The sequence below is a fragment of the Onychostoma macrolepis genome, chromosome 03, assembly GCF_012432095.1.
Source record: "Onychostoma macrolepis isolate SWU-2019 chromosome 03, ASM1243209v1, whole genome shotgun sequence".
NCBI classification, from domain to species: Eukaryota; Metazoa; Chordata; class Actinopteri; order Cypriniformes; family Cyprinidae; genus Onychostoma; species Onychostoma macrolepis.
The window spans coordinates 47,636,719-47,661,027 of record NC_081157.1 but is presented as its reverse complement, the minus strand read 5'-3'; the positions used below and the strand labels follow the sequence as shown (position 1 = coordinate 47,661,027).

At 35.9% G+C, this 24,309-nt stretch overlaps 1 protein-coding gene across 2 annotated transcripts; it reads right to left on the bottom strand.

Annotated features, from left to right (window-relative positions):
- Window positions 1–2,296: 2,296 nt before the first annotated feature.
- LOC131537921 (meiosis inhibitor protein 1) lies at window positions 2,297–23,272 on the bottom strand. Of its 2 annotated transcripts, XM_058771628.1 has the most exons (31): window positions 22,540–23,270; window positions 22,339–22,447; window positions 20,848–20,898; window positions 20,675–20,748; window positions 20,481–20,580; window positions 19,653–19,856; window positions 18,184–18,296; window positions 17,793–17,907; window positions 17,381–17,500; window positions 17,157–17,256; window positions 14,734–14,868; window positions 14,526–14,625; window positions 14,372–14,448; window positions 13,584–13,710; window positions 13,238–13,349; window positions 13,025–13,085; window positions 12,839–12,933; window positions 11,827–11,977; window positions 11,607–11,742; window positions 10,578–10,793; window positions 9,221–9,383; window positions 8,899–8,985; window positions 8,679–8,789; window positions 7,228–7,376; window positions 7,061–7,145; window positions 5,850–6,022; window positions 4,892–4,973; window positions 4,544–4,644; window positions 4,324–4,455; window positions 2,731–2,834; window positions 2,297–2,652 (listed from the first exon to the last, which is right to left on the bottom strand). In XM_058771628.1, the coding sequence occupies exons 1-31, from the start codon at window positions 22,654–22,656 to the stop codon at window positions 2,592–2,594; spliced, it is 3,561 nt and encodes a 1,186-aa protein (XP_058627611.1). In that variant the 5' UTR covers window positions 22,657–23,270; the 3' UTR covers window positions 2,297–2,591. The 2 variants fall into 2 exon arrangements, with proteins under 2 accessions (XP_058627611.1, XP_058627612.1); XM_058771629.1 differs by lacking the exon at window positions 8,679–8,789 and having other exon boundaries at window positions 22,540–23,272.
- Between the last annotated feature and the right edge of the window lie 1,037 nt (window positions 23,273–24,309).

Here is a 24,309-nt window from a genome sequence, read left to right as displayed (position 1 = left end):
TAAATTGATGAAGTTGTTTTCTTGATTTGCAGGTGTTTTTGAGATCTCTCGCCACCGTATTCTTCAGCTTTAGAATCACTCTAGAATTGTTAAATGAGAAGCTCCACTAGTTTTTACACAGTTCCACAGAAACTCACAAAGAACATTTCTCTCAACAAACTGAAAATTAACACCAAGAAGAAATCAAATTCAAAGAAGTCAAAGTGGTCCCACTTTATATTAGGTGGCCTTAACTACTGTGTACTTACATTTAAATTAATCATTTGGTACAGTACACTTATTGTGTGCCTATATGTTTTTACATTGTACTTATATTTTTAAAAATACCTATATGTAATTACACTATTGACCCATCCCTTACACCTTAACCCACCCTTAAACCCACCCATACCACCAAACCTGTCCCTAACCTTACCTGTATCCCCCTCAACAGCAGCAAAAGAACCCATTATAATCAGTGACTGTATCACTGAAAGCGCGCTAACAGTAACAGTGCTCTGTCTCTGACGCAGTCCACGCGCTTGCGCTACAGACAAATACTGGAAAAAACTGTAGGGAAAGTTTGCTTTGAGGAATCCAGTGTAGAGACGGCATTAGGACACTGCAGAACAACTTCTTTCGCAAGTTTCAGCTCATACATCTTTAGCGTAAACTCATCTAACCAAACGCCCCCCAAGAACACCTCAGCTCAGCGCCCCCTTTCAAAAAGTGCTCCGATGCTCTCTGAACGCCCCCGCTGGGAAACGCTACGGTAAGCTACACTAAAACCCGCTTTGTGAATCAAAAAGCTTAATTTTTTGTTTTGGTTTTATTGTATTTTCATTTAAATATGCGATAAACCACTGATTTATTTGTTTTTCCGTTTTGAAGACAAAAAGAGAAAACTAATTCTACTTTTTATCAATATATTATTGTTCTGACCGCATCAGTGTCTTTACTGGGTGTTTTTAGGGAATATTTGCATTTATTCACGTGCGATTGGATGTGGTGGGAGACTGTCATGATTTTGGCTAATGCAAGACGCCACTGAATGATGAGCATCAGCGTGGATTTAGAAAAGCCGACTGATAAAGAAGTTGGCAGCCTATACACTGTATACCTGCGTATAGCCCACCCTGCACTTCACCACTGAACCAGATCTTAGAAATAAACTATAAAGCTAAAAGGGCAACACTGGCAATAAGCACAACACTATATAGCTATGTAACTGCAAAATAAGTTAATTGCCTTTTAGGCCACGTATTAGAAAAGTATGAATTAGTAGAATATCCAGTGTTATGAAAACTACACAGAATAAACGCCGATAGGGTATATTTACGGTAATATGTAGCATTTGTGGGCTACATAAACCTCAATAAAGCTTATAGCCTGGCATGAATGCAAATTCCCGATAAACCTCTAGGATTTTGGAGCACCAACTTATAAAAGTGCTTATAAAACATTTTAAAATCTATATCAAATCTTTATCTACCTCTTGTAACAAAAAGGCAACTAAAACTTTGAATGTATGCTCACTTTTTGGTGTTTTTGTATAATTTTTATTTGATAATTTATGTTTTGAGGAAAGAGTATGTTTATTGTTATGTGATCTGCTTTTTTTCTCATTTATTTTATTTTTCCATTCTTTTGAATTTTAATCGCTATGTATTGTTTGGCATACGGCATGTGTTTTCTTACATTTGTATTTTCTAAGCAAGTGTTTAATTAAAATAAATAAATAAATCAATAGTATTTGATGGACTTCAAATCTTTAAATACTGATATTTATCGACACAAAATACAACAGACACATTAATAAATAATTCAATTATGAATTAATCAATAGCTGTTTTGATACTACAGATAAAATATTATAATAAGTTAATATAATAATAATGAATTTCAACAATAACCATTTTGTTACCGCACACATAAAATGAGTAATTATAATTAATTAATATTACAAATGAATAATAAACATGTCACTACTGCAATTATAAAGTGAGCAACATGATAATTTATAGAAAAAATAAACATTAAACCATAAAACATTTTTGCTTCAATTATTAAAAAATGTTTAACTTAACCATTTTAATTAACCTTTTTTTTTTACAACACAATTTGAATAATTATAATTGATAGTACAAATTAATATTAATCAATAACCATATTTTTCTCTACTATTCAAATTTTAAAATGAGTAACTAATAATTATTTATAGTAAAAATTATTTTTGTTCAATAACCATTCTTGGGAGCACATAATACAATTAGTAACTTTTAATAGCAATAATGAATATTAATAAATAACCATGCAAATTACAAAAAAGTAAAAAATGAATATGAACCAATAACCATTTCACCACACAAATGACAGACTGAGTAACTACTTATTAATAGCAATAATTATTAAACAACGTTTTTGTTACTAAACAAATTATATAATTAATTAAACAATACATTTTAAATATTACATAACTAATTATTATTAATCTAAATAAATAGGCATATAAAAGATTTCAGTAACAAACATCTTCAGCAGGAACAAAGTCAGACTCATCAGACAAACTCATCAGAAGTGTGTTATTGTGTGTGTGTGTGTGTGTGTGTGTTTCATTGGTCCTGAGTGCTGATTATGAAGTCAGACAGACGAACAGAGACCTGCCCAACCCGACTGACACACACTGTGTTAAGGAAAGCATAATTTGTGTGTGTGTGTGTGTTTGCTTGTGTGTGTGTGTATTAAGGATACAGCACGTGTCTGCTTGAGCTCTCAGAGGGAGGAAGATGTTTGAGCGACTCTTGTATAGCCTCCATCCTCATCCTCAGATCATCAGGAGGAGAAAGAGCACAACACTGAACACACAGACACACACACACACACACACACACACACACACACACACACACACACACATTAATAACACACTCAGAACATTTCAGATTTAATTAATACTTTAACTGATCAAGGATGCATTAAATTGATCAAAAGTGAGAGTAAAGACATTTGTAGTGTTACAAAGTATTTCTATTTCAAATAAATGCTGTTCTTTTGAACTTTCTATTTATCTGCGAGTCCTGAAAAATAAAATATATCATGGTTTCCACAAAAATACTGGGCAGCACAACTGTTTTCAACACTGACAATAATCAGAAATGTTTCTTGAGCAGTAAATCAGTATATTAGAATGATTTCTGAAGGATTATGTGACGCTGAAGACTGCAGTAATGATGCTGAAAATGCAATCAATTACAGTTTACAGTATATTCACATAGAAAACAGCTATTTTGATATTTCTAAATTTTTACTGCATTTTTGGTCAAATAAATGCAGACTTAGTGAGCAGAAGGGATTTCTTTCAGAAACATTAAAAGATTGTATGTGTGTGTGTGTGTGTATAGTAGGGGTGTGAATCAGCACTAGTTTCATGATTCCTACTTGAGCTGTTTGGCTGTATACAGTCTTTTAAATGTACAAAATAACTCAAAGTCAAATACAAACAGGCCTCACTCAAAATCAGACTTTTGAGAATCAACTTAAAATAAATGAGCACATTTCACTAATTATATTAAATTCGTTGTGTCATAGATTAATTAATTTAGGAGATTTTACATGATTTATTCAGGTAGATTCCATTAAAAAAACAAGCCTTACAAACTACTCAGAAATATTAAATGTAATATTGTTACCATAATTGTTTAAGTAAACAGCCCGTTCCATTTTTTAAAGTGAATGTGCACGTGTCTCGCAGCGCATATTCTGTGCAATGAAGCCACCCGCCGCGATTGTCTGTAGCGCACACACGTGCCATATGTGGGAAAAAGCCAAGCTCAGATTTTAAAATAGAGAGTGCATTTTTAATACTCGTGTGACAAGCGCTCATGCGAATAACGTCAGCGGGCTATAATCGATTATGGTCTATTACTGCAACGATTAATTTCAACACCCCAGTATACAGACCATTTGTCTTAAACTCAATTCCTGGAGGGTCACAGCTCTGCACAGTTTAGCTCCAACCTGAATCAAACACACCTGATCCAGCTAATCAAGCTCTTCAGGTGTGATTTGGAGCTAAACTCTGCAGAGCTGTTGCCCTCCAGGAATTGAGTTTGAGACCACTGATTCAGTTTCTGCTTCACTTGTGAAAAGAGCAGTGTGAAAGCGAATCGCACCAAACAAAAAAAACAACAACAACATTGTCTGGACCAAAGCAAGTGAACCATTGGACTTTCCTGGTGTGAATACACCCTAAGTGTGTGTGTGTGTGTGTGTGTGTGTGTGTGTGTGTTACACACCTGAGTGAGCATCACTCTCAGTGTGTATGTGTGTGTGTGTGTTACACACCTGTGTGAGCATCAGTCTCAGTGTGTGTGTGCTGTCATCAGAGAGGTCCGTCTCTCCTCGTTTCTCAATCTCCTCACACACAGACTCAACTTCAGTCCTCCAGTGTGAGACGCCGCCGCTGAAACACACCAGCTGCACACAAACACACACTCAGACAGAAGAACAGGGCTAAAGCGGGTGTGTGTGTGTGTGTGTGTGTGTGTGTGTGCGTGTGTGTTACCTGTGTGAGCAGCTGCAGCGCTGCAGGTCTCAGTTTCTGGTCACAGGAGAGTAAAGAGAAGAGCAGGAACCGCATCCACGGCTGACACACCATGTGCTGCGCTACACACACACACACACACACACAATAACACAATCGTGTGTGTCCATCTAAAGCCTGTTGTTAATATTTGACTCTATCAGAGAGCTCATCTCATAGACTTCTGTTTTTCTATCAGGTTAATGATATAGTCTCTCTCACAGAAACCTGTGCTAAACAGCAGCAGAAACATGATCTGAATGATTCTTGAGCGCTTTTAGCTACTCAACAGCTTTCACTGCATGACTGAGGATGTGTGTGTATTTGTACCGGTTTCAGGGATCCGTCTGCGCAGAAATCCCATCAGAGACCTGAGACAGTTCAGAGCGGCGCAGATCATCAGATCCTGCGTCTGTCACACACACACACACACACACACACATCAGACTGTGTTCAACTCTTGTGCTGAAAATCCTTTACGCTGATTTGCCATTTGCGGTGAGAAATGACAACTTTTAAAAATAGCTTGTCAATTTTTTTCATTGTGCTATATAATCACCAAATCTTGGATTCAGTATTTTGTTTTCTTTCAATAAGAACAGGTTTTGTGTTTCTTTTTGAAACTGATTGTAGGATTTATTGATCTGATCTTAAACCTCAGTTTTTGAGTTAAAAAATAATTATTTGTAGATAATTTGACAATATTCAGTTTCTGAGTGGGAAAAAAACAAAAAAACATCTGTAAATAGTTTTGGTAATGTTTTAATTTTGGCAAATTTTGTTTTTTAGAGAAAAAAAAAACATCTGTAGATAAATTTTGGCAATATTCAGTTTTTATTGATAAAATCATTACATGTGGAAAATTTTGGCAATATTCACTCAGTATAAGCTCAGATCAATGAGACCTCCGATCAATCAGTACCAAAAAGCAATACAAAACTCAGCTAACTGAATGACAACAAGTTGACAAAAAAGACCGAATCCAAGATTTTGTCATTATACTGTATAGCATAATGAGACATTTATGAGCATTTTTCGTGGGCTGGTCATTTTGGAGTGGCAACATCACAAGTCCAACAAAAGTTAGCAAAAAAAATCTAAAAAAGTGCAAAAATAATAAAATATTTTTGGGAAGATGTTAAAACCCTGTGTGAGGAAAATCATTATGTTTTAGTTCAATTATCTAGCATTTTAGGAAAAAGAAAATCCTCTCCGGGTCAAAAGGACTGGAACACAACATGAGGGTCAAAACAAGTGTGTGTGTGTATATGTGTGTGTGTGGGTGTACCGTTAGCATGAGTGCGCTCAGCGCTGTCATGAGGCTCGTAGCGCCGCTGTGTCCGATGGGATGAAGAGCGCCATCTATAGAGGTCAGAGGTCGCTGCAGCGCTGCATCACACACACACAGCAGAGCAGACGCGTCCACATCCAAACACACCTGCACAAACCTCACACTGCACTCTACACACACACACACACACACACACACAGAGGCCTGACGTCTCTCTCAGCTCATTACAGTTCAACTTTATCAGTCTTTCAGTCACAGCATGTCTTTATTTGTTCTGATTAAAGGTGAACGACATGTAAACTCAACAAATCAATGACGGGTGAATCGTTTGGAGAAACATCTGCAGATCATGTGATCACTTCAGCTCATGAAACTCATTTTAAGAAGCTAACTTCTGAACAACGCCAAAAACCTATGTTCATCAAAAATTGCAAACCTTTATTAAAATATAAAGGCATCTGTATCGTTTCATGCAGTATATAAATATTCACTTTTACAGTGTAAGAATATTAAGTGTGATATAAAAAAAACACAATGTGTTTCAAAAATTAAATGATTGACTTTTATATTGCTACAGTGAAGGCCTTTCTGTCTTCCACCAAGTATCAGAGTACAGTAAAGCAGCATGACAGTAATCAGTTATTTCAAAAATGATCTCAATTACTGTCATTTAAGAAATGTATTTTTACATTTCATCTTTGTTATTGCACTTTCACATAAACACAAATCAACAGAAGCTCAACTCAGATGCTTTTTGACCTCGTCTAGTTTGCAGATTTATTATATTAATCATATACATGAACACACTATTTGCATAACGAAAACTAGAAAAACGAGAGGCTTCCAATCCTGTGGAACTCCTAATAATAACACCAACAACTCCAAATCATGTCCATGTTTTCTTTTAAAACTGCAACAAAACTGATTTCCTTCTTTAGAAATCAAAATTAGCCAGTAAGAATATCTAGTTCAATAAAACATTGTTAAACATATTTAATCAACACATTAAAGTACATTCAGTTATGTTTTTTTTTCTTGGAAATTGTCCTGTTTGAAAACCCAAAAGATGCATTAATTAAACCACTCTAGCTTGTGTGCGTGTGTGTCTTAGTGTGTCCATTTGTGTGTGCGTGTGTTTTAATTGTGAGTGTGTGTGTAAGCGTGTGCATGTCTGTGTTTTTAATTGTGTTTAAGTGTGTGTGTCTTACTGATCAGCAGTGTGTCCGTGTGTCTCTTGCTGAAGGCCAGTCGTCTGATTATCTGATGCAGATCCACACTGACGCTCCTGTTAACCTACACACACACACACACACGTTTCAGGTGTTTATTAGAGAGACGACACTGATCTCAGCTGGGCAGGAGGAGTGTGTGGTACCTGAGCGGTGTGTTTGTGCTGCAGGAGCGTGAGGGAGGAGAGCAGGAGCAGAGAGGAGCACTGCAGTGATGAAGACGAGGATGAAGAGGCAGACAAAACCTCCTCCAGCAGCTCCAGCAGCCTGACGTTTCCCAGCAGCAAACACACCGCTGAAACACACACACACACTCATCAGGTCATGAATCTGAGCTTCAGTAATGTGTTTGCATGTGTGTGTATGTGTGGATTAATGTGTGTGAATGTGTTTGTGATTATTAGAATATGACAACAGTTGTCTATGGCCAATTTGAAACGATCATTTTAGACACTTTAAAGGCATTAGGCAATATGAAACGCAAAGTGTGTTTGAGTGTGTGTGTGTGTGTGTGTGTGTGTGTGTATATGTTAGGGCTGTCAAAAAAAAAATTTGAATTTCGAATATTCGTCGAATTTAAAATAAAAATCCACATTCGAATGCAAAACATTGCATTCGAATTTTTGGTGTGCGTCAGGCAGCCTTATCTGGCGCACGAGATGCGATGAAAATGTAGGTAGGTATCATTGCATTTTAATGCTTTTTTTAGCCTATCCAGAAATACGTTGTTCATTTAAAATACTGCGGAAAAAGATAACATCAATGCGGAGATTATGTTGTTTATGTCAAAACTGGAACCAAGCCGTTCACACAGAACGCATATTTATCGCATTTTCTAGAGGGACATCTATCACCGTTGCACTCGCGTCTCACACAAGAGAGTCGGATATTTAGAAAACCATTTAAAATTATTGTAAGTTCAACTTTGAAAAAACATGTCTCAAAACTTGGCGGGACGGGTCTCTACTGCATCTCATGTTTTTAAATGAAAAAAAGTAACGTTACTCTTTGTGATTGGTTTTCCGTGCTTTGTGTTAAACTTGTATACATGATGCTGTTTTGTTTCTAATTGTTTAATCAACTTAATTATATAAGGTTAAACATTATTTTAAACATTATGCACATTTTACAAAGATAGTCGTGTTATTTTATGCTTTGAAGAACCGTGGATTAGTAATATTTTGCTCGATGCACCCTCTTGTGGCCTCAGGAGAGAAGCCAAAAGCTTTTTTCCCCTTAACTGAAATTATGCCTTTTAAATTCGAATATAATTCAAATTTTGATAATATTTAAGTACAAAATTCGAATTGAGTTTTTCAGCCATTTTGACAGCCCTAGTGTGTGTAAGTGTATATATTTGCAGTTTAATGTGTGAATATGTGTTGTGTTTAGTGGCAATTTTCTACTTCAATAAAGGCATGAGACAAAAAGTCTTTTGAAGATTTATTTTCTTGCAAGAACAGATTTTCTGTTATCTCTCAGCTCAGAACTCAAGCATGTTAATCGAGCATCAAGAAAGGAAAAGAACACTGCTTGGCAGAGTAGAGCAAATAATAATAAAAAGAAATTTCCTCCACAGTTTATGAGTGTGTGTTACCTCTATCAGTAGCGTGTGAAGGACACACAGACAGGAAGCAGTACAGGAAGTTGAAAACAGAGAGGAGCAGCTCAGAGTCACTGGAGTCCAGCTTTCCTACAAGATTACTGACTACAAACACACACACACACACACGCACACGCATGTATGAACATAACAGCATCCAAACTCTCTCTCTGAGTGAGTGTGTGTGTGTGTGTGTGTGTGTGTGTGTTCTCACCGTGGTACAGGAGTCTGAAGTCAGTGTGCTCCCTCTGACCGGACGAGTGAATCACAGACGACACGTCCAGCAGCACAGACAGACCGTCTGAAACAGACCAAACATCAGCGGCTGACATACTGTGATCAGTTTCTGAGTGAATCGAGGGGCGGGGCTTGATAATAGCCACTGGCTGCTGATTGGACCGTCAAACTGAGTGTTTCGTACCAGAACGGAGGATCTGAATACGATTGGCTAGATCTTACCTTTATTTCTACACTACAGACTGTCAGCATGAACATGTAAGAGATGACTCGTGTGAAGTGAGTGTGTGTTGTCTGACCTGTGTGTGTGTGTCTCTGCAGGACGTTGAGCAGCGATGATCGGATCCGATCACAGAGATCAGACGTCCCGCCGATGCTGCTGCTGTCGGCCGATCGCAGGAAACACTGCAGCACACCGACGGCTGAACGTGACGCTGCAGACTCGGCGTCACACGCCACGGCCTGAACACACACACACACAGTGATTTAATGACTCTCTTATATTAGAGTCTTAAAGCAGGTGTTCAAACTAGAAATAATTACAGGTCAAATTTAAATAATGAAATCATTTGATTCACCCCAAACTTCAGGAATTCTACACAGAAATACCTTGATTTTTAGTTGTTTTAACTTATTTTAAAGCTTCTTTTGTCTTATTTGTAATCATAACTTTTCTAAAAGGAATCATAGCAGATAAAGTATAATTTAAGTACCATCTGTTGAATTAATCAAAATCAAAATTTCCACTCATCGTCCTTTAAAAACAAGAAAAATGGCACAGCAAATATCTGGATCACATTGACATACTTTAAATAATTATTTTTCTTTTTTTTATTATGTTTTAATAAATAATTTTACAAAAATGTTTAATAAATTATTTTAATAAATTATTTACACTCTCTCTCTCTCTCTCTCTATATATATATATATATATATATATATAACAAAAATTATTCAGACAACTTCAAAATGTCTCACATTACCAGTTTCTTCGCTATAGTTTAGAAAATGGTAATAAAATATGGCGAAGACTCGAGAGTTAAACTGTGTCAGAACAAATTCTTCTTGATAACGTCAGATAACTTTGATAGAAAGGCATGTAACAAACCATGCTCAGGTCAAAATGTCTGAATAATTTTTGGTCCCAAATGTTTCATCAATTTTACTCTAAGTCCTGTACGAAGAATTTTTGGGTATAATACGTCACAGTTTACTTTACTTTGCTATCCTCATTTACATAAATGAACATAGTGTCCTGCACCCACTAGTAAAAAATTATATTAAAAAAATTATATCTGGTGTCTGAATAATTTTTTGGGTTGACCGTATGTGTGTATGTTTGTGTAAAAAAATAATTATAAACTAATTAAATCAAATCTAATTAAAAAAATAATAGAAAAAAGACTTAACTGGTCTTAAAGTGTGGGAATATGAAATGCTGCTCATTGACAAATTCTGTGTATGATAATGTATACTGTATAATAATAATACAGTATGTAATAATATCAATACATACTGTTATTCCCTCATTTTCATCAGATTTACAGAACTAATGTTGGATTATGAGTGTACAAAGTTTGCTCTTCAGTTGTCATGTACATGTGTTTCACGTCAGCTTCTGCCTTTATAACTGTGAGGTGTGTGTGTGTGTGTCACCAGTGTGGCCAGCAGCGCTGCAGGGTGTGTGTGAAGCAGCTCCAGCAGCTCCTGCTCCTGAGTCTCCTCTGACAGACGTCCCGTCAGAGCCGGCGCTCCAAACCGCTCCGAGAGCTCCGGATACATGAAGATGAAGCTCAGGACGGTCAGAGGAAGAGCGCGAGAGAAGAGCGGCGGACAGGAGGACAGAGCTTCAGACAGGACGCTCACAGACACCTGCACAAACACACATTTCATCAGCAGTACACTCCACCTCTTGCTGTCCGAGGGTTATTTAGGCCTGATGAGGTTTGAAAACACATCTGACTGGTTGCTAGGGTGTTGCTAGGCTGTTACCAGTCTGACTGAAATCACATGCATTGTGTTAACGGCTGAAGAGCCAGCGTGCTTCTATATTGCCATGGTATTTGAATTTGAATGTAGTTTAGAATGTTGTTGTTGCTATGGTAACCAATTATGTTTCAAGTTTATTTGAATTTGAATGTAGTTGTTCTCTAACTGTTGCTACAATTAACAGATAAGTTTTTTTTTCAAATTGAATCTGAATATAGTTTAGAATGTTGCTGTTGCCATGGCAACCAATGATGTTTCAAATGTAGTTGAATTTATTTGAATTTGAACATGTTTTGAATGTAGCTGTTCTCTAAATGTTGCTATAGTAACTGATGATGTTTCAGATAAATTTGAATATATGTTTTTGTTCTCTAACTTTTGCTACAGTAACTCATGCTTTAGTAATTCATGATTTGAATTTGTACATAGATTTGAATGTATTTAACGTTTAAAATATATTGGAATTTGAATTCGAAAATAGTTTTGAATGTATAACGGATGCTGTGGTAACCAATGATGTTTCAGATGTATTCAAACTTGTGTGTAGTTTTGAATGTAGTTGTTCATTAACTTCTGCTTTATATTTCAAATATATTGGAATTTATCTGATTGTAGTTTTGAATGCATATATTTGAATGTATCTGAACTGTACTGTAGTGAGCTGAAACAGGAAGTGAGGTGACAGCAGTGGCAGACCGTGTCCAGACGAGGGCCGGCGTGTTGAGTGACGGACAGCAGATAGAGCACTGAACTCAACACCGACGCAGGAAGATCCTGAACACACGAGACGAAGCGCAGCACAGCAGAGAACACGGCCAAGTCACTCAGAAACCTGCGGTCACATGACCATCATGAGGATCTTCATCACTCACTCACTCACTTACACACACACACACACACACACACACACAGAGACCTGTCCCCGTGCAGCAGCGACAGGTGCAGCAAGTAGATGAGGCAGTGCTGAGTGTTACTGAGGGATTGTGGGAAATCAGAGAGCACAGATGGCCAATCAGACGCACAGCAGCACAGAGACGGCAGAGAGTCCTGCAGGACACACTCCACATCTGCTCAACACACACACACACACACACACACACACACAAAAGTTTTCTTTATAAAAGCAGAAGATTCTTTTTAGGTTTGCAGAACGTTGGGGAAACGTTGTATGTTTGCAGAATCGACGCTCTGCTGCAAATCAGGATGAAACACATTTAAGACGCATTTTAATACTGGATAAAAACACCCACCCACCAAGGTTATTATCATAAACTGAAACTAAAAACATATGTTTTACTAAAAGCATATTATCTACTTGCTACAAAATAATCAAGTTTTTAATATTTTATTTCATTTCAGTTATTATTTATTTTTTAGCTAGTTGCCAAGGCAACATTTCTAATTTTCATTTACTTCACATAAAATTGCTGAAATAACTCAAATAAAATTAACAAAACCAAATAGACATAAAAAACAGCAAAGAAAAATGACAAAACATACAGAAAATCTCCTAAAACATTCAAATTGAAATGAAAACTGTAAATGAAAATTTATAAAATGAAAAAAAAAACTAGAATAATATATAATTGATATGTAAATCACACTGACACACACAAATAAATAAACCACGATTATTATCATTAACTACAACTAAAACTTTTTTTTTTTTTACACCATGTAAAATAATAATTAACATTTTAAATTTTTGCTTAAGCACTAAAAGAATTAAACTAAAATTAAAATGATAAAATTCTATATAGACATTAAAAAACAACTAAAAATGACAAAACAAAAAGTTACTAAAACTTTAACTAAAACTAGCAACAGAACATACAAATTGTAAATATGAATAAAACTGTAACAGTATATCAGTGATACTGAAGGTAACATACGCGCACACACACACACACACACACACACACACACACCTTGCAGCTCACTGGTCCGGGTGTGTTCCTGTGAAATCAGACACATGCAGAGCTTCAGCAGGAAATCACAGCAGATCTGATTCAGAGACGCGTTCCTGAAACACACACAGACTCAATGAACACGAGCTGCTAAACACACTCACCGTCTGACTCTGTGTGTGTGTGTGTGTGTGTGTGTGTGTTCACCTGTTCCCTGAACACAGCTGAGCTTTACTCTCCAGAGTCAGTCTGATGAATCCAGACGTGGCTGACAGGGTCAATAACAGAGAGTCATGTGACTAAACTACACCAATCACACATGAAGACCAAAACCATTTTCAATGAGAGTAACCGGTTTGAGAAGAACTGCTCAAGACCTGGCCCTGACCTTTGACCTCTGAGCCCTGGGTCAGGTCTTACCGAGCTTCCTGGAGAAGGAGGTCATGTGATCAGGACACAGAGAAAACTGACGCGACAAAACCGAGAGGAAGAGCTGCAGCACCTGAGGAGACGAGATGCGCTCGCACACACCCTACACACACACACACACACACACACGAGTGTACCTGTAGAGTTCAGTATGAGTGTGTGCGTGTGTGTGTGTGTGTGTGCACATGTGTCCACTGGTACATGTTTTTTGTACATGTATTTAACTGCATCTGTAATATTTATGTCCCTGTAGAGTATTTCTTTTAATTGGATTTAAATAAATTGTTAAAATGTGCACGTGTGTGTGTGTGTGTGTGTGTGTGTGTGTGTGACTCACAGTAACTGCTGGGATGCAGGCAGCATCGCAGCAGTGCAGCAGAAACACACACACAGACTCCAGCGTCTCCTGCGCTGAACACACACTGTCCATCAGAGCCGAGTCACACACACACGCCTCCACCAACCTACACACACACACACACACACACACAAAATGAAAAACATAATTAAATAATAATTGGTTATTTAAAAAAATCATGATGAAGAAATAAAATAAATCATCTGATAAATAATCAAAATAAAACACTCAGATGCAATGCACAAAATAAAACCAATACTTTTCAAATAAAAACAATCACATTAAGCATATATTAAAAATTAAATGCTAAATTAAAATAAATAATATAAAATTATTCATTAACTAATTACATCCTAAAAATGAAAAATTTAAATAATAATTAAATAATTGTAATTAAAAAATTTATAAAATTATATACATTTTAGATAATTTAAAAAAATTATATAAAAATACAATTATTAATAAAAATTAAATTAAAACTAAATAATACAAATGAGGACAACAGAAGCATCAAAACCAACAGAAGAGCAACAACATGTAAGCGCTGTGACAAGTCTCAGTTAGCCTAACGCAGTACACGTATAAATATAATAAACAGAAAGAAAACAAGTAGATAGAATAGAAAAAGAATTGGGATGCTAGTGTTAGAGGGTCTTTTTTATATAAAAATAAAAGAAGTCAAATGAATGGAGAATGTTAGTGTTAATCTTAATTATTATTAAAAACAAATTATTTTTTAAGTATGTGTATGTGAGTGAGAGACTGGCCTGCAGGCGGCGTCGAAGCACGTGAGCGTCTGCAGCAAAACTCCTGCTGTCCCTGAATCTGAACCAGAGCAGCTCTCCTGAACACACACACACACAGATGATGATCACATGACACCCGCTGATCACATGACCGCTGCTCAGGACACACACTCACTCTGCTGCGTGTGTGATGGTGCTCAGTTATTTTGGACATCACGACCTCCACGATCCTCTTGATGTCTGTGAGCTGAAGCGGACTGGACTGATGATTGGGCCTGTGCACACACACAGACACGTGATTTACCATGCTGCTCCGCTACAGTAACCAGGAACATCCACTCGAATCGTGTGTGTGTGTGTGTGTGTGTGTGTGAGTGTGTGACCTGAGCAGGACAGCAGCGGCTCGCACCGCACACATGGACACCTGCAGACAGGACGAGGCCACGCCCTCCACGATGACATCACACACGGCAGAAAACTCAGAGCCAGTCGGGAAGAGACGCACCACCGCAGGCTGCCTGTCAACACACACATATAACACACTTTGACATAAAATATTACTAAAGTCCTCCTGAGATTCTCAGTTAATATTTCAATAATTTAAAGGGGTCATAGAATGGACCTTGGACACAGCCTCTGTGTTGCCAGATCCAGCTGTTATAAGCATTTTTGGACTTGTCTTTTCTACTTTTTTGACACTTTAGAAAGTTAATAAATATGTTAAAAGTTAATAAACATGTTAAATAAATACAATGTTGAATTGTTCTCTGATATCTACATAGAAGGTATGTGGCTTAGGTAAGGGAAAGCATTCTCCAGAAACGGTTTTACATGATTTACAACCCTAGGATTTCTCCCTAGAATGAAATGGTCTGTTATTGGCTTATTTGGAAGGGTCATTAATAATAATGTTCAGCTCTGCTCTGATTGGCTGTTTCACAGTGCGGCTCATTTCAGTAGCTCACACAGCAAACAGATCTCTACTGTCCGGCGTGAACGATGGAGAGATTAGGCATCCAACCTTAAATGTTTGAACCAGTATCAGACGAAGATACAGGTTTTGTGAGATTTTGCAAGAATGTTTAGCGTTCGTGGTATGAACATGTTTGCTGCAATCGAGATGCTGGAGGAGTGAACAAGGCTTGAGAGAGAGCTGTGAGTTCGGGCGCGGCCACAGCCTCTGTGTTGCCAGAGCCAGCTGTTATAAGCGTTTTTGGACTTGTCTTTTCAACTTTTTTTTAACACCTTAGAAAGTTAATAAAGTTGCAGTTTAGGGTCAGCGATATCTTTATCTTATCTTAATTGCAAATTTGAAATAATTTCAGTTTATTTTTATATATTTATCGGTTTTTGTTTGTTTTAATAGCAATATCTGGCAACACTGCATCAATGATTCGGCTGTGCAGGTCCGGCTGGCCTGTAACATGGGCTAGTATAAGTTATGCAAATGTTGAGGGCGTAAACATTAATGATCACAGTCGGTGTTATGTTGGGATTCGCCTCTTTTTCAGTGGTCTTTTTCACACACGATATTTACATAAGAAGGAGGAAATAATGGTGTTTGAGGCTCACGGTATGTCATTTCCATGTACAGAACTCTTATTATTCAACTATGCTGAGGTTTTCCATTCTACGGCTCCTTTAATGACACGCGTTCACGGTTCTCTGATGTTGTTTCGTGGTCAAATCACATGCAGATAAACTAATAAAATACACTAGTGCTGTCAAATGATTAATTGGTTAGGGTTAGGGTTAGGTTACATAATATATATGTGTGTACTGTATATATTTATTATGTATATATATAAATACACAAACATGCATGTATATATTTAAGAAAAATATGTTGTTTATATATTAAATATATTTAAATATAATATAAATTATATGAATATATAAATATAAATACATGTAAATATTTTCAAAGTATATACTGTATGTGTGTGCATTTATATACATAATAAATATACACAGCACACACATATATATTATGTAAACAAAACTTTTATTTTGGATGCAATTAATCGTTTAACAGCACTAAAATATTTCATCTTTTTTTAATAAATGTGCTATTTTGTTTTATATTTTATTTTGTTTCTGTTATTTTTATTTTATGATTTATGTGTTTTATTTTGATTGTTATTTATGATAAAATTATGTATTTCAATATTACAATGTGGTTTAAGTCATTTTAGTAGGTTTTATTTATTTAAATTTTACATTTCTGCGATGAAATACATTTTTAGTGTTTTATTTTGACTGCTCTAAGTTTAAAACTATTTATTTTAATTTGACATTGTTTTAAGTAATTTTTGTGTTTTATTTTGATTGTTTTTATTTCAAAATTAGATTTAATTTTACACTGTTTGGGATTTAAACTTTTCATTTCAAAATGATTTTGTAATTTTACATTTTATGAATTAACTAAATTGATTATTTTAAATTATTTATTTATATATTTTTTTGTGATTGTTTTGTAAGTGTTTTAATTTATTTTTTATTATATATTTATTTTAATTTAATTATATTTTTATTCATTTTAATGTTAAATGTTTGTGATACAGTTGTGTTGTATTTTGATTCTTTTTATTTTGAAATTATTTATTGACATTAATTTAACATTTTTTAGACTTTAAGTTATCTTCAAATAATTTAATCAATTATTAGTTTTTCATAAATTCATAGAGATAGGAAATATCATTATCTTTACTATAAAACAACAGGAGTCAAAGGCAGGTCAGAAGCAAATGTACATATGTCTGTATGTGTCTGCATATATATACATATATATAGGTGTGTGTTTGACCTGTCCAATATGGTTGTCAGTAGCTTCAGTCCTTGTTTCTGCACTTCAGTGTTGGATTTTCCCAGAGTCTCTTTTAGACAGCGAACCAGCGGCTCCACACCTCAAACACACACACACACACTTACAGTCAGACTGATGAAGAACTACTGACACTGACTAGTGTGAAACAGAGCTGCTTCATCATGAGAAATGAGTTCATGTGAATCACACACACACACTCGTACCATAAACGGCGTGACACTGCGAGAAGAAGAGCGGATCTTCAGACAGCAGCAGCAAACAGCTGAACACCGACCACAACAAGACGTCACTGCAGCCGTCGCTCATCACCTCCAACAGGAACTCTGACAAGTCAAGTCACCCTTATTTATACAGCGCTTTTAACAATACAGATTGTGTCAGAGCAGATTTACAATATTAAATTGGAAAAGTAGTGTGTAATAAAGCAAAAAAGTCAACAGTAAACACTCAATTTTCAGTTCATTAGTCAGTTCATCATGGAATCGGAATTAGAATTGATAAAATCTAGGGTTGGGTTTCCAAACAAACCCATATGAACGATATGAAAACTAAGCATATCGCCCAACACTAGTGTGAGATCAGTGTGAGATGGTCAGGCTCGGACGAGCGTCTCACCGGGTAAATCAGCCTGAATGAAGGACGAAGAGAAGCGAAGAGGAGCGAGAATCAGTACGGCACACACACAACGCACAGAAACCACCTGCAGAGATTCCTGAGCGCTCAACAACAGCTGCAACACACACACACACACACACACCGTGTCACACCGCTGCTGTTGAAACCACAGTCTACTAGGGGGCGTCAGAAAGCGTCCAAAGGGCCTACAGGAAACTCATTTACAAAAACAATTCATATTAATATTATTAATGATATATTGAAAAGATCTACACTTCATTAAAGTGATAAAAACAAACACATAAAATCAACATGTGAACTGAAGTGTCTTTTTCCCCCTCAGTAACTGTTGGTTTTGTGCGTGTGTATGTGTGTGAGTGTGTGTTGAGACCTTCTTCAGGATGAGTGGCAGTGGTTGATACGGCAGAGGATCTTCACCTCCGTCCTTCAGATTCATCAACACACACACAACATCAGAGAACTGACACATCTGCTTCACCACACCTGAAACACACACGTTTGTTTTTGTGAATCGTAGGGACTCTCCATAGGTGCAATGATTTTATACTGTCATTATACAAATTTGTGTCCTCGTATGTCACAAAAACGCGCACAAACACACATTTATGTAAAAGCACACATTTATTACAGACTGCTCTTATGTTTATGTAAAGCAAATAATAAAATGTTTAAATTCATTTCTTTGCATTTTCATAACGTAAAGACATGAAAGGAACATTTAATCATGACTAGCACTAATATGTGCCTGCATTACTGTATCTACATTTACAGAGCTCCTCTAACATTGGAAGGGACACGTCGACATGAAACATGCAGCAAAACATGCCAGCAGTGAATGATAACGAATGATCTGCAGCGTTATTTTAATATTGTGTGCTGCATTAAGACATTGTGTATGAAATGTGAAGGCAGTCATTCATGTTTCAGATTGCTTTATGGAAAATAAATGTTTTGTTAGATGCAATGCATGAATAAAATAAACAAATAAATAAATAATGACAAAATGTATTAAGCATTACAAGTTCAAAACAAATTCCAAAAAAATTAAGCATGCATGAATTATTCACAAGAATTTCAATAACATACATATAGAAAACAGAGTGAATTTTCATTATGCAGCTTCTCTTGGAAAAACTTTTTATTTTAATATTAACTCCGAAAAATAAATAATTTGTAACATCATTAATGTCTTCACTGTCATTTTTTATCAATACATCAAATCTGAAATGTTCATTTTCAAGTGTTTTTTTTTTCTTAAAGAAATGAACACTTTACTTGCTGACTTAACCTTACTATCCCCAAACTTTTGATTTTAGAAAAATGCTCAGCTAAAATGATCATAACCAGTTAAAATGCTCATAAATCAGATAAATCATGTTTCTGTGTCAATCTGTTGATGTGCAGATGTAGGTCAGTAAATCCCATCCAGGCAGGTGCAGAGTGAGTCACCTCTATTTATTTATATAGTGCTTTATACAATACAGATTGTATTAAGTGTGTGTGTGTGTGTGTGTGTGTGTGTCTGCGCGTTTTTGTGAAAAGTCAGGACATAGATTTGTATAATGACAAAGGTATGACAGGTATTACAAGGTGAAGGTGACATCTCAGGACATTGACCCATGTCCCCACTTTTCAAAACGCTTATAAATCATACAGAGTGAGGTTTTTTTGGGGAAAGTTGACATGCACAGTCTCCTGCAAGGGGTAGGTTTAGGTGTAGGGTTGGTGTAGGGCAATAGCACATACAGTAAGTACAGTATAAAAACCATTACGCCTATGGAATGTCCCCACTTTTCACAAAAACGAACATGTGTGTGTGTGTGTGTGTATGTGTCTCACCCAGGCAGTTAATGGTGAGCGCTGTGGTGTGTGTGTTTGAGAGCGTGTGCAGCAGTAACACACACATGCGCTGTCGGAGTGTGTCTGGAAGCGTCTGAACCGCAGCAGAGAAACTCCAGATCCTGAACAACACGTAACACACGGCGGCCTTCACATCCTCATCTGAGACCAGCAGAGCTGAGCACACACACTCCAGCACACACACTACACACACACATAAACAGCAGCATGAAGAAACATGAACACACACACACTATGCACAATAACACAATAAATATTTACAATAAATAATTCTAAAATTAGAACAAAAAAAATAAAACTTATTAATAAATAATTTTTGAAATAAATAATTTGAAAATAAATCAACCAAAAAGAAATTAACCTATTAATAATTAAACCACTATAATCAAAACAAATACTTTTAACATAAAAAACTAAATATAACTAATAAATAATCATCAAAATCAATTAATTTTAAAATAAAAATCAAACTTACTAATAATTACACCATTAAAATAAAAATAAATAAAGCATTTTCAAATATATCACATCAATATGAAACACATACTTAAAAAGCTAGTAAATTAAAGTAAATTAAAATTTGTAAATTAGATTTGATTACTTGCAGGTCATGTGACCATTAACCACGTCACAGAACAATGAACACGTGAATGTTTTGTTAAATTATTCTTATATATTATTATATAATACTCAAGAAAATATTATAGTCCAAAGGGGTTTGCTGGGAGTTCCTTCTGTAAATAAAGCTAGTGAAACGATGATTAGATGTAAATGAGTGTCGTGTCAGAGGAGGTCAGACAGTCTTACAGCGGCTGGACGTCAGCGTTTGACTCAGAGCGGGATGAGCGTCCAGCAGTTTACCCAGAAACATCAAGGAGGACAGAGATGCTTTCTGACCATCAGTCCACTGAGAGACACACAAACACACACCGTCACTCTTAACAATCACAGTAACACTGGCTCTAGTTTCTGAACGAGTGTTTAAATGTGTGTGTTCACACCCGCGAGTGGATCTGATCCAGGATGAAGAGCAGAAACGCTTGATTCGGGACGTCCAGAGTCACCTGCAGCAGAACTGAACACAAACACACAATGATACACAATACAACTGTGCTTTTCAATCTTTTACACGCCACAGGCCCTGAAGATCAGAGACGAGCGAGTGATTGATCACCTTGAACGGTCTGATCCAGCAGAGACGAATCCACAGCACTGAACAGCGTTTCTGAAGCACACACAAACACACAATCAGCAACTTCAACCTCATGAAAGAGCTCAGAGCTGAGCAAAACTGAAAAAATATATTATATAAATATTTCAATGTATACACAATATATGTGACCCTTGACCACAAAACCAGTCATAATTGTAAGTGTTTTTAAATTGAGATTTATACAAAGCTGAATAAATAAGTTTTCCATGGATGCATGTTTTGTTAGGATCGGACAATATTTGGCCGAGATACAACTATTTGATCAGAGGGTGCAAAAAAATCTAAATATTGAGAAAATCGCCTTTAAAGTCTCCATGAAATCAAAATTAAAGAATTAAAAATATTTTGAAAATCCGTTTTTTGTTTTTTTCCGGCATAAAAACATTCCTTTCATTTATATTTTATTGAATAAAAATTAAACAAATCTTATTTTTTGGAAAATAAAGGGGATTTAATATTGATAATAACACTGAAGACATTGTATGATTATTCCTTAAAGATAAGGTTTTAATAGTTTTAGTAGTAGTAGCCCATTACGTACGTTCTACTGAACAACAGTAATATATTTCTGCCCAATGTCTTCAAGTGAAACCGAACTTTTATTTTGACAGGTTGCCGTGAATACCTTTACATTTCTGTGTGTACATGATATGAGGATAGTTTTACTCAAATGAAACGGTAAAATGCTCATGAAGTGACTCTCAGAGCAGTTCTGGAGATGTTGTTCATGTATTTATGTCCTCATTTAGTGAGACGGCAGACGTTAATATCACCGCAAGCGTCGCGCGCTTCTGTATGAGTAAACAAACCCGCGCGTCTGAGCCATACATTAACACTAACATTGACACAGTAACATTGAATGACTTCTTTTGTGGTCTGGCGCTATAGAGACAATAAAATTAAATAAAATTAACTTGACCTTCAAGGGGGGCGGGGGGGGCCGTTTTTCATTTTGGGGTGGAGTAACCCTTTAAGACTGGTTTTGTGGTCCAGGATCACATATCGTCAACATTTGTCTTCTCTTTTTTTTTCTTTTTTTTTTTATAAAAGCTGTGTTTGTAAATGTTTGGGCTGAGCTTCATTTGCAATTACACCATTAGACAGCTCAAGCTAATTACTTTGTAAATCAAAGGGTTCAAGTGATTCAGAGTTTCATATGTGAATATGAATGTGTGTGTACCTACTTAACCTTATTTTGGGGACAAATTTGTACCCAAAAGTGAGCTAAACCTGACAAAAACTCTAAAATTCTCCCTTTGGAGACGTCCTCATTTGTAAAACTGGTATAAAAATATAATGTAAACAAAGTTTGTTTTTTTAAATTGTAAAAATGCATTAAGTTTTCTGTAAGGGTGAGTTAGGATTAGTTTATACAATCTATATCTGTATAAAAACAACAGAAGTCTATGTAATGTCCTCATTTAGATAGCTAAGTAAACATGCGTGTGTTACTCAGTAATGATGAGGTGAAGTTTACTCTTCGTCCCTCTTCACAGTACAGCAGCTCCCGCGCCGCGTCCACGCGCATCACGGACACGAGCGCCGCGCGCTTGCGCACCGCCTGCGGGAAGGTAAAAGTCATGAGCAGACTCAACGCGGCGCTCGGTAAACACAAATTTAGTTATTTATTGATCAAAATAATACGGTACTTACCGATATATCCGACCTGTCCATCATCTCCGCAACGCACGCGACGCAAATCCCGCCGCGTTCCCAGCGCGGTCCGTGACCGTCGTGAATCTTCTCACAGATTACGTCTAAATTTGACATTTTTCACGTTATATGACATGAAATTGCGTCAAGAGATTATTCTGGAGGCGTTGTATCAGTTTAAAGCTACTAACAGGTTAAAACGACACATAATCTGAATTGAAACGCGCGCTGTGTGACAGAAACGCTGCGCGAGGGCGTTGGCGCGCCAGTCTGACCAATCAGAGCGAGGTCATGAGATCCGTAACCAATCATATCTAACTATGGAAAAACATGTTTGAAACGTAAGAGGGTGAATAACGTAAAAAGGACAATGTACATTTTGGGGAACAATAGATTTAAGATGTGGTTACAAAGAGATTTATCTTTGCAGTGGAAGGAATTTCCAGGTCAGATTTTGTTTGCTTATCACTTGATTTACCTTCTAAAGTAGTTAAAACGTTGGATAAATTACTTTTCGACTTTATTTGGAAAAAAAAAAAAACACATTATTTGAGAAAAGAGATATTATGCAGTTCAAAGGACAATGGGGGCCTGGAGGTATTAAATTATGATACACTAAACAGTGTATTTAAAATCAATTGGATTACAATGTACATAAAAAAGAAAGATAAAATGTGGAACACTTTCCCAAACTTTTTGTTTAAGTCAGTTGGTGGTCTTGAATTTTTGTTAAAATGTAATTATTGTATTGACAAAATTCCAGTAAAACTTGCAAGATTTCATCAACAAGCTCTCATGGCGTGGACAGTGGCCTATAAACATAACTTTTTCCCTAGAAGATATTATATCTGGAATAACAGAGATATTTTATATAAACATAAATCACTTTTTTTATAAAACATGGTTTGAAAATAATATTTTTCTGGTTAGTCAGTTGATGAACAGTGATGGAGTCTTATTATCATACACAGAGTTTCTTGACAAATTTAAAATCCCAATTAGACCCAGAGAATATGCCATTGTTATGGATGCTATACCCAGTAAGGTATTATGTCTTCTTAAAAATGAATGTAATGAAAACCCTAATCTGGACTATATAACTAATTCAATTTTTATTGGAAATATTAATATTTTAAAAAACAACATACCAAATAAATATATTAGAAATTTAGTAAATGATGTTACATATCCTCAAGCTAGATTTTTCTGGTCATCAATATTTGGAGACTTAAATTGGCGTAAGGCTTGGAGAATGGTTGATAAATTCTTTGTTAATAACAAAGTAAAGGAAGTTTCGTATAAAATATTGCATAGAATTTATCCAGTGAAACATGTACTGGAACGTTTTAAATTGAATATTGACTACTGTGAATTTTGTAATGAAAAAGAAACTATTTTTCATTTATTTTTTCATTGCTTTTATATAAAGATATTTTGGGTTGATGTCGAGAATTTCATTACAAGAAAACTTAATACAGCTGTTAAACTGGGTGGGTCTGATATAATGATATATGTTGATGATTATGGGATAGAAAAGGATAAAGCGTATATTATTCAATTACTGGTTGTAATGGGGAAGTTTCATATACACAAAATGAAGTGGTCGGGTGGTAAACCAAATTTTTTTTTATTTTATCAACGAATTTAAACAATATTGTAATGTGGTATATAAATGTAAAACAAAAAAAGCTCTCAGGACTTCTAATGTTATCTGCAAATTTGAAGTAGACAAGTAAACTGTACCATCTTCATTATTTTTGTTGTTTTATT